The sequence below is a fragment of the Arachis ipaensis genome, chromosome B9 (assembly GCF_059453495.1).
Source record: "Arachis ipaensis isolate K30076 ecotype BB chromosome B9, ASM5945349v1, whole genome shotgun sequence".
Classification (NCBI taxonomy): Eukaryota; Viridiplantae; Streptophyta; class Magnoliopsida; order Fabales; family Fabaceae; genus Arachis; species Arachis ipaensis.
This window is the reverse complement of record NC_142444.1, coordinates 141,049,223-141,065,001: the sequence shown is the minus strand read 5'-3', so window position 1 is coordinate 141,065,001 and position 15,779 is coordinate 141,049,223. Positions and strand designations below refer to the sequence as shown.

General features: G+C 32.7%; 1 protein-coding gene across 1 annotated transcript; it reads left to right on the top strand.

The window, feature by feature from the left end:
• The first annotated feature begins 1,935 nt into the window (after positions 1 to 1,935).
• Positions 1,936 to 6,113, top strand: LOC107615996 (glycosyltransferase family protein 47). The gene is made up of 4 exons (XM_016318005.3): positions 1,936 to 2,564; positions 2,927 to 3,049; positions 3,799 to 3,966; positions 4,103 to 6,113. The coding sequence occupies exons 1-4, from the start codon at positions 2,259 to 2,261 to the stop codon at positions 5,783 to 5,785; spliced, it is 2,280 nt and encodes a 759-aa protein (XP_016173491.2). The 5' UTR covers positions 1,936 to 2,258; the 3' UTR covers positions 5,786 to 6,113.
• The last annotated feature ends 9,666 nt before the right edge of the window (positions 6,114 to 15,779 follow it).

Sequence of the window (15,779 nt, the reverse complement as noted above, 5' to 3'; positions counted from 1 at the left end):
AAATCCCAAAATTACATGCATGATTATCTTACATTATAATAATGCATTAAATAGAAAATATTGTATTGAATAAAATTAATTTGTTTCATAACTTTTTTGTGTGTAAATAATTTTTTCTTTAATTAAAATAAAATAGCAAATATTTCTTAGCCTAAAAAAATATAAGAGAATTTAATTCATGAGATCAAATACAAATATAATTATCAATAAAAGTAGGCATTTAAGTTTTTTTAAACTGTGTACTCAATTAAATTACAACACGCTTCTTCAATTGTATGTACATATATATTATGGTTGTTGTTGTTCCTTCTTCTTCTTTCTTCTCCACTTCTTTCTTCTCTTTTATTATCGTTGCTGTCTTCTTCTTTTTTGTTTGATTTTTTTCTTCTCATTCTCCTTCATCATCATCATTATTATTGTTGTTGTCATCTTTTTTATTTTCTTCTTTTTTATATATATTTAGAAAACTAGAGTACATAAATTTTGATTCACACCATATAAATTTTGATGCACAACACAGAATTTTTTAAAAAAATCACATGCCTAGAACATTGATATCTAACCAACAAAAATATGCACAACATAAAAATTTTAGTATATAGCACGTAAAATTTGGTGTACAATACTTAAATTTTGGTGCACAATAAAATTTTTTTGAAGGACTATATATCCAAAACATTGACATCCAACCACCAATATACATACAGTACAAAAATTCTGCTGTACAGCACAAAAATTTTAACGCACAATACATAAATTTTTTATGTATAACACAAATTTTTAAAGAATCACATGCTAAAAACATTAACTCACCTAATCAATAAATTATATTTGTAGTAAAAAAAATTATGTACTATATACAAAAATTTATGTGTTATGAATACAAATGTTTGTGTTATGTATAAAATTTTTTTATGTTATATTGATAAAATTTTGTAATGTGTAAATTTATGTATTATGTTAATAAATTTATATATTTTCTAACAAAAAAATTTTGTACTGAAAAAATGTAGAAAAAGAAAAACAATAATACATGTGTATGTATTTCTTTTAGTGCATTCTATGGTGCCTATCTATATTTGCCTAACTTACTAAAAGAAGATAAAGATTAATATTTAAATTAAAAAATATAAAAATAAATAATTTTTTAATATTTAAAATTTACCATACAAAATAAATTCGACAAATTCAACACCAAAATTATAGACACCATAGAATTTATCATTTTTTTTTGTTAAAGTTATGTCAATTTAATTAAATTTATTATAAAAATACTTGTACACGTAATATTATTATATAATTATTATGTCCCAGTCGGATCATCATAATTTTATTTTCTTTATATATATATATATATATATATATATATTTAAATTTAAAGATATTTTAAAAATAATAAGACTTAAGACAAGTAGTAATTATTTGAATGACTTAAATGTCATATTTTGGTTTAACAAAAATTAGTTGTTCGCTGTGCTCCGAATCCAAAGTTCAATTCTAACTAGTTTAAAAAAATAGCTTAAAATTATTAATATGGGCTTATTTGAATGAATTTTTTTAAAAATATTTTTTTGAGTTAGTTTTTAAAAAATTTTATAAAAAAATAAAAATAATTTTATCTTTAAATGTTTTATACAATTTTTTTTATTTATCAATTATATTTAAGTATAATAATATACATTTTTTTATTTATTTAATATCTAAAACTTTTTTTTAAAGATATAAATTATAATTTGTTTAAATTTTTTTATTTTTTAATATTTTTATTTTTATTATTAAAAATTTAATAAATATATTAAAAAATAATTTTTTTTTAAAATTTTTTTAATCAATTTAATAGCACCAAACAAACACTATGAAATATAATTTATGAATATTAAAATGGTTGCCCTTAAAACCGTATGTATATATAAACATTGGCACTAACGTAAAACCATGTTCTGTTCATAGCTCCAGTCGCACTAAAATTCCCGAAATTACAACCTTGTCCTGTGTCAACTTCAATTTCGAGAGAGAGAGAGAGAGAGAGAGAGAGAGAGAGAGAGAAAAAACAGAGTTAGAGAGAGAGTGAAACTTCACAACATCACCAAGAAGACGAGAAAAAAAAAACCGTGCTTTATTTTTTTTTCCTTTCTTTTCTTTCTTTCTTTTTCGGCGTGAAATGCTTGTGTCCGAGGTGGTGCATCGCGGTGGCGCTGCGAGATCTTGCGGCGTTCAAAATCCTTAATTTTGAGCGTTTCCGGCGACCCTTTTGCGAGATGGGTACGGGTCAGGTAAACGGTGGCGGTGGCGGGGGTGGCGGTGGCGTAAGTTCTAATAATGGTGGCGGTGGTGGTTACTGTGACATGAGCTACTATAACAGTATTTTCTCTTCGGGTTTCATTTTCTTCTTTGGGTGTTTTGTTTTCTTCGGATCGATTGCGACTCTTTATGGGTGGCTCGCTTTCTCACCCGCTGTTCATGCGGGTCTTTCCACCTTGGGTTGTCAAGAGGACAATGAGGGTTCTTGGTCAATTGGGATTTTCTATGGTGACTCACCCTTCACTCTTAAACCCATAGAATCGGTGAGTTTTTCTCAAAGTCTTCATCTTTCTGTTTTTATTTGTGGGGTTTATTGTGGTTTTTCTCACATGCATGCCTGTGTTGGTTTCTAATTTGAAGTTTTCATTTTCTTTTTTTGAAATGATGATTACTTCTTTTGGAGTGGAGGGGGTTTATATATATATGTATATGTATATATGTTGGTATGATTTATTTTTGAAATATTATGAGGTTGGTAGTTTTGCTTTTGTTCTGTTGTGCTTTCCAGTTTCATCATCTTCATAAGAGAAATTAATTTGAATTTTTAATTGGGGAGATTTGTTTTGGTGTGTATTATTTTTTGTTCCATGGAGGTAGATGGATGATGGTGTTTGATTGTGTGCAGGCGAACCTAGGGAACGACGAGAGTGCTGCTTGGCCAGTAGCCAATCCTATTGTGACATGTGCTTCTGTTTCTGATGGTGGTGCTCCCAGCAATTTTGTTGCTGATCCCTTTCTTTTCATTCAGGTAACAGGTTCTGGTCCACCCTTTGTTCCTTCTTATAGATACCTTGTGTTCTTGATTCTGTCAAAAGGTTTAGTATTTCCTTTGTTCTGTATTTAATTTTTTCCGTCTAGAATTTTCCTATGCAATTTTTACCAGCAAAGATCCTACCTATTCTTCAATACTAGTATTTTGTTAGTGAAGTCAACCTTTGCATTCATGTTGTTATTGTTACTCCTGAATAATTTTGAATAACTCGGTTGTGTCTTTAGAGTAAGGCTGAAAGCAGATAGGCGAACTACTCAATTGTAAGAAATGGAATGAGAAACAAGGCGACTTGTATGTTGTTCTTCTTCTCTGCAAGGTCTTGTTCTTAAGTACAAGGCAGCACATTTTTACTCTAAATACCATGAGGGATTTTTTGGTGAAAACATCGATCAGTTGAACTGTGAGGATCTCAGTGCAGAACATGTTAAGTCGGCCTTCTACTCACATAGTATTCGCCTTTTATTTGGGTACAACCAGTTAGTCGAATACTATGATATCCAGGGTCCTTTAATGCTTTTGAAAAATACAAACTGGCCCTATAGGTTGGTTATCTAGAATAGTTGCATAATCTATATTTTAACAATTAAAATTGGTTGATGATGTTAGAAGAAAAAAATAGAAGGTCAATTGGATTTGATATTGCTTGTTCAGTTGTTTGTTACATGGATAATTAGCGATCATTAATTCATTATGAACCTATTTACTCATGTTTACTTGCAATTCAGGGAGATGATTATTATATATTCTATGAGACAAAGAATGCAATAACCATGCAAGGTGATATTGGAGTCTCAAAAAGTACTGATAAGGGAGCAACATGGAAACACCTCGGAATTGCTTTGGATGAGGAATGGCACCTTTCGTATCCATATGTCTTTGAGCATGATGGGAAGGTAATTTTCAATGTTATAGTTAAGGATGCAATGCATATGACCTTGTATGTTGTTCATGTACTTGCTAAAGTAATTGGTTTAATTAAATTATAATTGTTGTCTTCTTCATTTTCCTTTTTCTTTTGTGAATTGGCAGAAATATATGATGCCTGAGGGAAGTAAGAAAGGAGACCTTCGTCTCTACGAAGCAGTTAACTTTCCCTTGCATTGGAAAGTGAAAAAGGTTCTCCTGAAGAAGCCCCTCATTGATTCCTTCATTGTCAACTATGGTGGAAGGTTTTGGCTTTTTGGCTCAGACCATAGTGGTTTTGGAACCGAGAAAAATGGGCAGTTGGAGATTTGGCATAGTAGTTCGCCTCTTGGTCCTTGGAAACCTCACAAGAAAAACCCAATCTATAATATTGACAAGAGTCAAGGAGCTCGCAATGGGGGCAGGCCGTTTTTATACGAAGGGAATCTTTATCGTGTTGGTCAGGATTGTGGCGACACATATGGGAGACGGGTGCGTGTCTTTAAGATAGAAACTCTTACTCCTGAAGAATACAAAGAAGTTGAAGTCCCTTCTGGCTTTGTTGAGCCAAAGAAGGGTCGAAATGCTTGGAATGGTGCTCGTTACCATCACCTTGATGTGCAACAGCTGCCATCTGGTGATTGGGTTGGGGTTATGGATGGAGATCGTGTTCCTTCTGGAGATTCAATCCGGCGGTTCATGGTTGGTTGTGCTTCCGTTGCTGTTGCTGCAGTACTTATTGTGTTTTTGGGCGTGTTGCTCGGGTTTGTGAATTGCATTGTCCCTCTCAATTGGTTCATTCATAACTCGGCAAAGAGGAATTTAACCGTCTTGTCTTGGGAGAGATCTAATGTGTTCTGTTCAAAAGTAAGACGGTTTTGCAGCCGGTTGAACAGAGCCCCGACCTTTATCCGAGGTAAGATAAAGCATAATGCTTGCGCCAGGAGGTTTATTCTTGTTATATTATTTGCAGTGGTAGTTGGCTTGATGTGTATAGGAGTTAGAAATATTTACGGAGGTAATGGATCAGAAGAACCTTACCCATATAATGGACAATATTCACAGTTCACCTTGTTAGCAATGACCTATGATGCTCGACTATGGAACTTGAAGATGTATATCAGACATTACTCGAGATGCTCTTCGGTTGGGGAGATTGTAGTGGTGTGGAACAAGGGAGTCCCTCCGAAATTGAGTGATTTTGACTCTGCAGTACCGGTGAGGATTAGGGTAGAGGACAAGAACTCTTTGAATAATCGGTTCAAGATTGACCCATTGATAAAGACGCGAGCAGTACTAGAGCTTGACGACGACATTATGATGACATGCAATGATGTTGAGCGAGGTTTCAGGGTGTGGCGTCAGCATCCAGATCGAATCGTTGGATTTTATCCCCGGCTTATTTATGGCAGTCCGTTGAGGTATAGGGGAGAAAAATATGCACGAAAGCATAAAGGGTACAACATGATTCTTACTGGTGCGGCTTTCATCGATTCTCAATTAGCTTTCAAGAGGTACTGGAGTGAGGAAGCCAAGCAAGGGAGGGAAGTTGTGGACAAGTTATTTAACTGCGAAGATGTTCTCTTAAATTACTTGTATGCGAACGCAAGCTCATCAAGGACAGTTGATTACGTGAAGCCAGCATGGGCAGTTGACACCTCGAAATTTTCCGGTGTGGCGATTAGTGGGAACACACAAGTGCATTATCGGTTGAGGAGCTCATGCCTCATGAAATTCTCGGAGATGTACGGAAGCTTGGCCGGTCGGAAATGGGAATTCGACAGGAGACAAGATGGTTGGGATGTATAGTAGAGAGAGAGATATTCATAGGTAGGTCATTTCCAACTCTTCTTTTTCTTTTTGAGGGTATAAAGTCTTCATTCTTTATACTTGTACCCCAACTGTGAATTTTAATTTAGGGGTTTATTCCAAAATAGAGTGTTCTGCAGCAACCATGTAAATTGGTTTTAAATTGGCCTTCAGTGTTCTGTTTTTTCAAATCAAAAGCTAGGCATAGAAAGTTATTCCTTAGAAACTGTAGTTTAATGCTGAAATTTCTATTTGTGATTTTTTAATATTTTTAAAAAATTAGTTTTGATGCATAATAGTATAAAGAAGTTTGTTATTTAATTAAAAAGATTTTGGTTCAGATTTAGTAATATTGCTTCTCTTATAGAATGTACCTAATGGATGATGATCTTGCAAGACAATAAAGTAAGAAATACAACATTTTCTGCACTATTAATTTTATGAATATTACCCTCCTGTGCAGTTAAAAATTTTGAAATTTCATCTACATTGTCTATTGTGTTAGTTGGATTCACTAACAACAAATAGGGATAATAGTTAGAGTGAATTACCAATTCGATCTCTTACAACAAACTGGGATAAAGGTTAGCGTGTGGTTTGTTAAATTGAGGTTTGAATAAAAGTGATTTTATAGAATTGATTTTGGGTAGAAGCAAGTTTGTGTCAATATGATTTATGTTTGGCAACTTTATACTAAAATTGATTTTGATAAAATAAATATTGTTTAGATAATATCAATTAAAATCACTTTTAGATAGATAATTATTAAAAAGGACATGGTATTAAATTATAATGTTATTTTTTTATATATGTTTAATTTTTTTATACTTTTTTTTATATGTTTTTATATAGTATATTCTTAGTACTTTTAGTACGCTATAATTTTTTACCATTATTATTATTTATGGTTAATTTTTTTGTTTAATTTATTTTACCTACTCAATAGATTATATTATAAAAAGATAATAATAAATATAATGTACAAAAATTATCATTATAAAAATATATAATGTCAAATAAAAAATTAATAAAAAATATAAATAATAAATAATAAAAAAAACTCATATAAGGAGAAATAATAACAATTCTATAAATAATATAATAATATATATAAAGGATAAAGATGGTAAAAAAAATAAATGTTAAATATTAATGGTCAAAAGCTAGTTAGTGCCACGTAGAAGCTAGAAATTGTTGCTTCTTGTAAACGTGGTTTTGAGACTAAAATCACTTTTGCGTTTATAGAGAGAAAATTTAGCCAAACCAAAAATTGAAGCTTTCAAGAAATTGTACTCGAACCGCAACCTCTTAATTGAGTATGGGAGTCTATGTCATTTGAGCTATTATTCATTGGCCAATCAGGCTTTATTTATCTCTATTCATTCAAACAAAATAATATTATTTTAATGTCAAATTGGTCAGAGATCTATTTTTTTTCTAAAAAAATTTGATACAGTATTTTTTTAAATTTTGATTAAGTGTAAACGAGATACATATGTAATTATATACTACACTATAAATAAAATGAGTATTTGTACGTATAAAACCTCTCATTAATTATTGAATTGTCCACTAATTTGAAATTGCCCTACTAAATTAATTAAAAATTTGAAATTGAAAACTACCCCTAATTCGAAACTTACACTAATTTTTAACATCTTTACGTTTTTTTCATTCTACGGTTTGAATTGTTAAATATTTTATAATTCTATATAGATAAATTTTGTAATTTAAAATTTTTAAATTATAAATTTTTCCAGCAAAATTAAATAAATTTATCCAATCATTTAACAATAATTTGAATTAAATTGAAATAAAAAATATATCCAAATTGATATATAACAATCATTTAAAATAAATTGGACTAGATTAAAAAATAAAATTATACCAATATAATTTAAATCATAATAACTTATATGGATTTTATTTTTTAAATTGATCCAAATCATATTATAAACATTAATTTTTTTTATTATAATTATACACATATTTCGTTTACATTATAAATAAGATATAATTTTTTTTGTAAACTCTTTATATCTCGTTTGCAAATAAAATTTAATCATTTAAAATTTTACTTATCTAGTTTATAGTTATTTCATTTACGTGGTAGACGTGACATAGAAACGATTTAAAACTGTAGATACTCCTCAAATTAGATATGAGTAAATAGAATATTTAATTTATTTATTTATAAAAAATTCCAATATTGTAATGTTTAAATTTATTAAAATCTCTTTGCAATTTTTAGGGCTGTTTTCCCCACTCGAAAGGACTTTTCACCCAAAGAAAAGAGCATTGTGCCCCCACTGAAAAAGCTTTTCATCCCATTAAATTACATGTTTTCACGTACGCGTAAATCTTCCATATTTAAATTTTTTAGCGGATCGATCCTCTTGTTATAAATGTTCTATATTTTTAGAAAAACGTCATTCCCCTTCCAATTACATAACCTCTCTTCTTTTGTTTTGTGTAATTTTCTTGTCAAAAAGAAGTTATTATTTACGTCACATTATGTTTCTTTTAAGACAAGGCAAATGTACATTTTTCTCCAAACCGAAAAGAAAACACATTTTCTTTTGCAAAACCATGAATACACGTATGTATTGTATCGGACTACCGGTTTTCATAGCATCTTCTGGTGTGTGTTTTTTTAACTTTCTAGAATGGTCCCTAAATTGTTCTTAAAATGATTTTTAGAATGATACACAAATTTTATTTTTCTAAAATACTTTTCTAATATATAATTTATAAAAATATTTTATTTATTTTAAATTTTAGTATAACATATTTACTATCTTATTAAATTAGTTATTATTATTATTATCCATATTTAATTTATAAAAAGGGAATTAATAAGTATGTTTGTGCCTATTATAAAATCACTAGCAATAAAAATTGTTCTATAATTTGAGAGATTTTTTTCCCCTTTCGGTGCTCTATTGCCTAGTAAAGATAACAAAGATATAATATTCCATCCCTTTCTTATTTTTCTTGATGCGATGTCCGAAGAATAAGATGAGTGGCAAATTCTTCACATAAAGCGTTGTTGGATCCCTAGCCTCAAAGAATGAGAACTACAGTCTAGAGGGATGATTCCGTCCTTTGATATATATATATATATATATATTTGGACAAGAGAGCTTAATTTCATTGTTAAATATTTGAGTACAAAATGAAGTATGTATTGAATATAAAAAAAAATTATCTGCATATTACAAATTAGTCATCATGTCATATACTTGCATTATATATAAATAATTAATTTCGTAATTAAATTTTTGTGTACATATAATAATATTTTTTTGTTAGATAGATTAAACAACCCTCAATTTTAAGTATTACATCACAAATTCACACATACTATCTATTTACACTCAATATTTTTAAGAATTTTTATCCACTATTTGATATTGCTAAGGTTTGAACTGAGCTACAACATATTAAAAGACATACTAATATACTATCTCAAGTTCTCAACTAGGCCTCAACTGCATGTAATAATGATTTTATTTCAAGAGACAATGAATTGCGAGCCTTATCACAGGCTTCAGCCATCGAATGTTGTTTATGCCCAAAAATCAATCTGGCCCCATCCCACATGGGTCTGAAATTTGAGGGTAGGATCCAATTCGGGTTTTTGGATATCCAAAATAAAATCTTAGATAAGATATGACTTATGACTTATAGTCATAGGTAGCATAACGACATTTCAGAAAGTTAATAGTGACAGCAGCAAGCCAGCAACGACCAACAAACTAGATTCCAAACATGAGGTAGAAAAATATTCCTTATCCACTTCTGTAAGTACATATTCTAACGTTTTAGTCACAGATATATTATTTTTTTATTTTAATATTTTACGGTTGTTAACACAAAAATTTGACGGTACAAGTGGCTCGACTATAATTGTTTGATTAAAAAATAAATAGACAAATATGTATGTCAAAATGTCATAGCACCTGAATTGTTAGGTCGAAGTACTATAACATAGTTTATTCAATGAGAGCATTGGCACAAAAATTTGATTGACCCTATAAGGAGTCGAGTTGATGATTTCTAAAAGTCAAAATGAGATAAAGACTTTTTATGAAATGTGGAGTTTGAAAACTAAGATAAAGAAAAATGTGGGATCACAAATTTGATAGTCAAGATTTTTCATGGTCAAGGTAGTATCATGGTATAAGAAATAGGAAGAAGTTAGATCGTAGGAAGAGAAAAACACTCTGTAAGTCTATCTTTTGGTCTATAAATAGCAAAAAGGCAGAAGTGAGAAGGGACTCCAATTTGACATTACCATATCACATAAAAACTCTACAAAATCTAAAGTCACACTGATGTCAAAGAGATCTATGAAGTGCAAGTGCATGTAAGTGTCTGGAGTCAAATTTTCTTTTCCTTGTTCATCTTATTTTCATTATTTTAAATTTTCTCTTTTATTTATCATTGGTAATTCCTATTATTTTTCGTTTGTTTATTCACACTTAAATTTGTTTGTTAGTTCAATTATAGTTCTTATTTATTTCATTTCTTTTTCTTGTTATTTTCTGACTCTTTTCTTTCGAGCATTTTATTTCCGAGTTTTTATCTCGATTTATTTATCTTCTTACTTTACAATTAGTTACAAATATTTCAACATACACAGTTTCGATACCTACGCTAAGTAATTTTTGGGTAGCGCTCACTCTTTTTTAGAGAAGTCGTATCTACTGCTCTCCGAATTGAGATCTTGATACAAGTTTGATTCGATACTTTGTCGAGATTACCAAAAATCAAGTCAAACAAATTGGCACCCCCGGTGGAACTCTGGGTTAAGCTAACGTGTCAAGTGTTGTATGCGATTACACAATGACAAATTAAGAATGTCTGATAGAGCCTCAATTTCGACTGATACATTGAATAATGATACTGGAGAGTCTACGAAAGGCCCCGAGACAGAGGCTTAGCAGGCATCCCAGGTCAAAGAATCAACCCTGATATCATAGAAGGAATTCTATCGACTGTACCTGTCACGTGGCCTCCATATGGGTTGCCTCCAAATTATTCTGTACTATTAGAAAATCCCAATATGGAATATTTAAGAGGCACAACCACTACAAGGAACAATCCCTTGTACAATCCTATATCTCCTTTGGGTTATCCTCCAGTGGGTATACCAACTAATTATAATCCTAATAAGGTGAATTACAATGCTTATCAATATTTGATGAATAATCCTCCATATTTGGGGTCAATTCCTATGTCACAACCTACTTCAACAATGCCAAATATCTTCTCGACAGAAGCGTAGGGGCAACAAAGTTTCCAATGGGTGGAACACATACCTCGATTTTTTCAAAAATGTCAAGACAAATTTCTGTCGGAAATGACGTCTCCTAGTACGGTCAAATACTCGGCCATATTCAGACAACAAATCGAGGAGAGTCATCATGACTTAGTCAATATGCTTACGCAACAGATGGTTACAGTATTGAATCCAATGATAGAAAATAACAATGTTAGAATATAGCAAGTCACTCGACGAGTCGATGATATTATAGGAGCAATCAATCGATCGCTTGTACCACTCATAGGTGGAATAAATCCCAATAATCCACCCGTAAATACTATACTGGGGAGATAATCCAAACAAGGTATTAAATGAGGCTAGAGCAAATAATGTTGCTCAAGCTTATGGTCAAAACATAACCCAAGCTGTCGAACAACTCTTAAATAGAGCAGGATTAAACATAGGGGTGACAAATCAACCTTACTTCATATCTCCTTTTTCCGATTATGTCTTACAAGCTAAACTCTCCAGAGGAGTCAAAACTTTGAAGTTCCTCACCAAATTTTCAAGTGAGAGTGGAGAATCGACTGTCGAGCATGTGGCTTGATATAGAGTTAAAATTGGAGAAATAGCTGGTAATGAATATTTGAAAATGAGATACTTCTCTTCTTCTCTCACAAAGAATGCCTTCACTTGTTTTTCAAACTTGCAACCCCAAATTCGATCCATAGTTGGGCTCAGTTAGAAAGAAGTTTTCATTATCAGCTCTTTAGAGGTGAAATAAAAGTAACGCTAGCCGATTTGTTCACAGTAAAGAGAGAAAAAGCAGAGTCAATCAACGACTACTTAATATGATACAAGAATATGAGAAACAAATATTTCACTCCTATTCCTGAGTCTGAAGTAGTCAAGATGGTCATCAATGGTTTTGATTTCAATATTCGAAAGAAATTAATAAGCTAGCAAATTTTGGATTTAGCTCAGCTGTCTGATAAAGTGCAGCAAATCAAAAAACTAAATAAAAAGAAAGAGGAACTAGAGTCAAATAAAAGAAAGCCTTTCTTTAACAAAAAAGTACATTACGTCGACTGTATGAGCTAGAAAGAGTCCCATAATGAATCTGCTTTTGCTGCAAAATTAAAAGATGGACCGCCATATGTGTGTCAATCTCTTAATCCAGCAAAAGACAAACAACTTGATTTGACAAAAGCGGAACACATATTTGACATGGTATTAAAAGACAAACAACTTGTACCACCCGAAGGAAAGAAAATGCCATTTGTTTCTGAAATCAGAAATAAAAAGTTTTGTAAATTCCACCAAGCATCTGGGCATTATACTAATAATTGTGTATATTTTAGGCACTTGATACAAAAGGCTATTGAAGATGGTACACTAAAGTTTGCGGAGAAGCCTAAAATGAAAGTAGACTCTGATCCTTTTCAAGTTACGTCAAAATTTGCTGAAATAGAAAAAATAACTTTTGCGATCAACATGGCCTCTGTCGAGCCTATGGGAAAAGGTGATCAGTTCGAACTCGACATGTTCAAAAGAGAAAGGCCTATCTATCCAAAGGCAAGAGTGGATTTGTTGGATTTTTTGCTAAGACAAAGGGAAGAAGAAGAAAATGTTGCCATATGTCCTCGATGCAGTGCTTTATTCGACATATTGATGGTCGTAAAACCAACTCGTATCAAGTAATACCACGTTGAGTGGATATCGTTCCCACAATGATTAATAGACTAAGCAAGCAATGATTAATTGAGTATTCTAATTAGACAGATTAAAATCTGGAGTTGAGAGGTATTAAAGTGTAAAAAATAGAGAGCTAAAAGAAAGCAAATATGAATTATGAGAAAAGTAATATGAATAAAAGTGTTAAGGCTTTGGAGATGTCAACTCTTCAGAAAAATCAATCCTGATGTTTATTTAGTTAAGGCTTACAGAGATCCTTCACGATAAATCATAAGTAATCAAACTCCAATTCCTTGGCATTTTAATTTCTCTTTAACCCAATTAATCACTAATTCCTTAGTCAATTATTTAAGAAAAGAGGTTAAGCATAATTCTGATTTATATTCACATAAGATTCAAGAGTGATCCTAGGTTGAATTATATGTCACACACTTTTTAATGCACTATTCCTAGTTAGATTAAAAATTCATGAAAATGAGTTTTCAAGCTAATTCTAATATTAAAATTTTCAAAGTAATACTAAAATCTAAATCGGAGTTAGAATATTTTCCAACAGTTTTAATATTTAGGGGGTGAAGAAGGAAAACTCAATTATGAAATAGATCAATGTAAAAATCTCAAACAAAATAAAACACTTAGATTAATAATCCATAAAAAGATGAACAGAGCTCCTAACTTTAACAGAGGAGGTTTAGTTGCTCATAATGCAGAGAAAATCAAAACAGAATTGTAAATTGTGATAAGATGTAAAGTGATGTCCGTTAAATGGTTCCTTGGACTTATTTATTTTATAACCTGAACCTAACTTTCAAATTCAAAACAAAATCAAATCAAATCTTTTCTAATTAATCTCTAAAAAGTGATATTCTCCTTGTAATTAGGATTCAAAACTTGACAGTTGCTTGCTTGAAATAATGGGCCATGCAATTGATCTTGGGCTTGGCATAGCACTTGATAAAAGCGGAATGGCATGCCAAGGTGCTTTGGTGGTCACTAGAGCTTGGCCCAATATGTGAGGCATGGGCATGGCACTTGGTAGAGTTGGCGTGGCACTTGGTGAAGGTGGCGTGACACGCAATGGTGTTGATGTCTTAGGAGGCTTCTTGGTTTTTGGCCCAATGTGCCACTTGAGAGAGTGGCGTGGCACGCCCATTCATAGAAGGGAGTCAAAGGCATGGCACGCTGGTGGACTTGGCGTGGCACGCCATGGGTGCCTTGGTCCCTAGACGTGTCTTCAAGACTTTGCATGGCACGCCATTGGGAGGGCGTGGCACATCCTCTTCCTTGGGAGTTGTTTGATCTTGGCATGGCACAACAATGGGAGGGAGTGGCACGCCCTTGGTGTGACTTGGGGACATTGCACGCCAGTTTTGGGGGCCTTCGAAGGCGTGGCATGCCGGTTTTGGGCGTGGCACGCCGGTTTTGAGCGCTGTTTTTACAACCTGAAAGGTTCTGGTTGTGCATGGCTCAAACTGAACGTCCACTATTGATACATGCATATTGTTTTGAAGCTCTAGATGTTATCTTTCTAACACTACTAGAACTGCCTCATTTGGACCTCTATAGCTCAAGTTATGCTCGCTTGAGTATGAAGAGGTAAGAATTGACAACATTTACAAATTCTCTTCGAAGGCATTGCACTTCCCTGGGGCTTCTCTACTTGTTCCATTTTTTCTTTGTTCTTGTCTAAAATATTTTAAAAATCTCCTAAACATATCAAATCTTAAAACAACTCCACGTAAAATCAATTAAGTCATAAGAATCTCTATTGTAATGAGAAAATCACTAACTTTATTCAAAGGAATGATAAAGAAAAACAAATAAAGATACTCATGCATTACACATCAGTTGCTAAGGCCTTCGACTCTTATAAAAGGAGTAGAGAATGGGTTTACCAAGAGGAATTGAGGCAAACCCAATTAAAGTAGGGAGGAAAGAGTCGAGACTCGTCCAGCATGCCTGTTAAGCAACAGATGCATACTATCATCACAGTCAATCAGAAACCTCAAGGAGTATCAAACCGGACTAGAATTCCTCCTGCTAACATGTCGAATAATAAATGGGTTTAGAACAATGCTACAAACTACTCAAGGAATTAAAATTTCAACATTTCTAGAGATGGTTTTGAAAATTGGGCTGGGAATTAAAAGAGGGGTGCCTCTCGACAAGGGGCATACGGGAGAGGCAGAGGTCAAACGCAATCTCGATGCAACTCCCAGGATAGAGCTTCCTTCATTCCAAGAGCCATCGCTCAGGCACAGGGTGCTTACGTCAACACAAAGGGTCAGTACCCAGAGTTGACTAAAAAGGGAAGATCGACTCAAAAATAAGTATAGGAGGAGGATAAAGCACCATCGGTGATTAAGAGCCAAGAGTAAACAAACGTATCGAAGGAAACTTCATTACCCAAACCAACTTCCAAAGGAAAAGAAGAGGAGGAAGCGTTGATAGAAACATTTAACTTAGGATTCGAAGACGACCTAGATGTGATGTTTGGAGAAGCTGGTTTTGGATATGTGGCTATGGTGTTTGTTCTCCTTTTCGACTTCTAGAGCAACCCTGACAAGCTTTGGAATTGTCTCAAAGGAGATTGTGATGATGTCATCCTAGGAGACGAATGCATGTTTGTCAAGAATGGATTGATTAAAGAAGGTTTGTTCGAGAAAACCTAATGAAATCACCAAAGGTCATAACCTTTGCACATTAAAGCTAAGGTCGAGGAGAAGCGATTAATTTATTGCCTAAAAGTATGCTATCCTTGTTCCAAAAGACAGTAAAAAATCTAATAAAAATAAACTTGGTTGTCATTGGGTTTAATGGTAAGTCGACAACCGCATTGGGAATGATTCCACTCAGGGTCAAGGTAGAGAGTGTCGAACAACTAACATTGTTTATAATAGTACCCACCAAAGCAACTTTTAACATGTTATTGGAAAGAGATTAGATCCATGGAGTAGGGGCAATACCCTCGACTCTACACCAGAAATTGGTGCTTTGGGATGAAGACAGGAGGATTGAAGAGATTGAAAC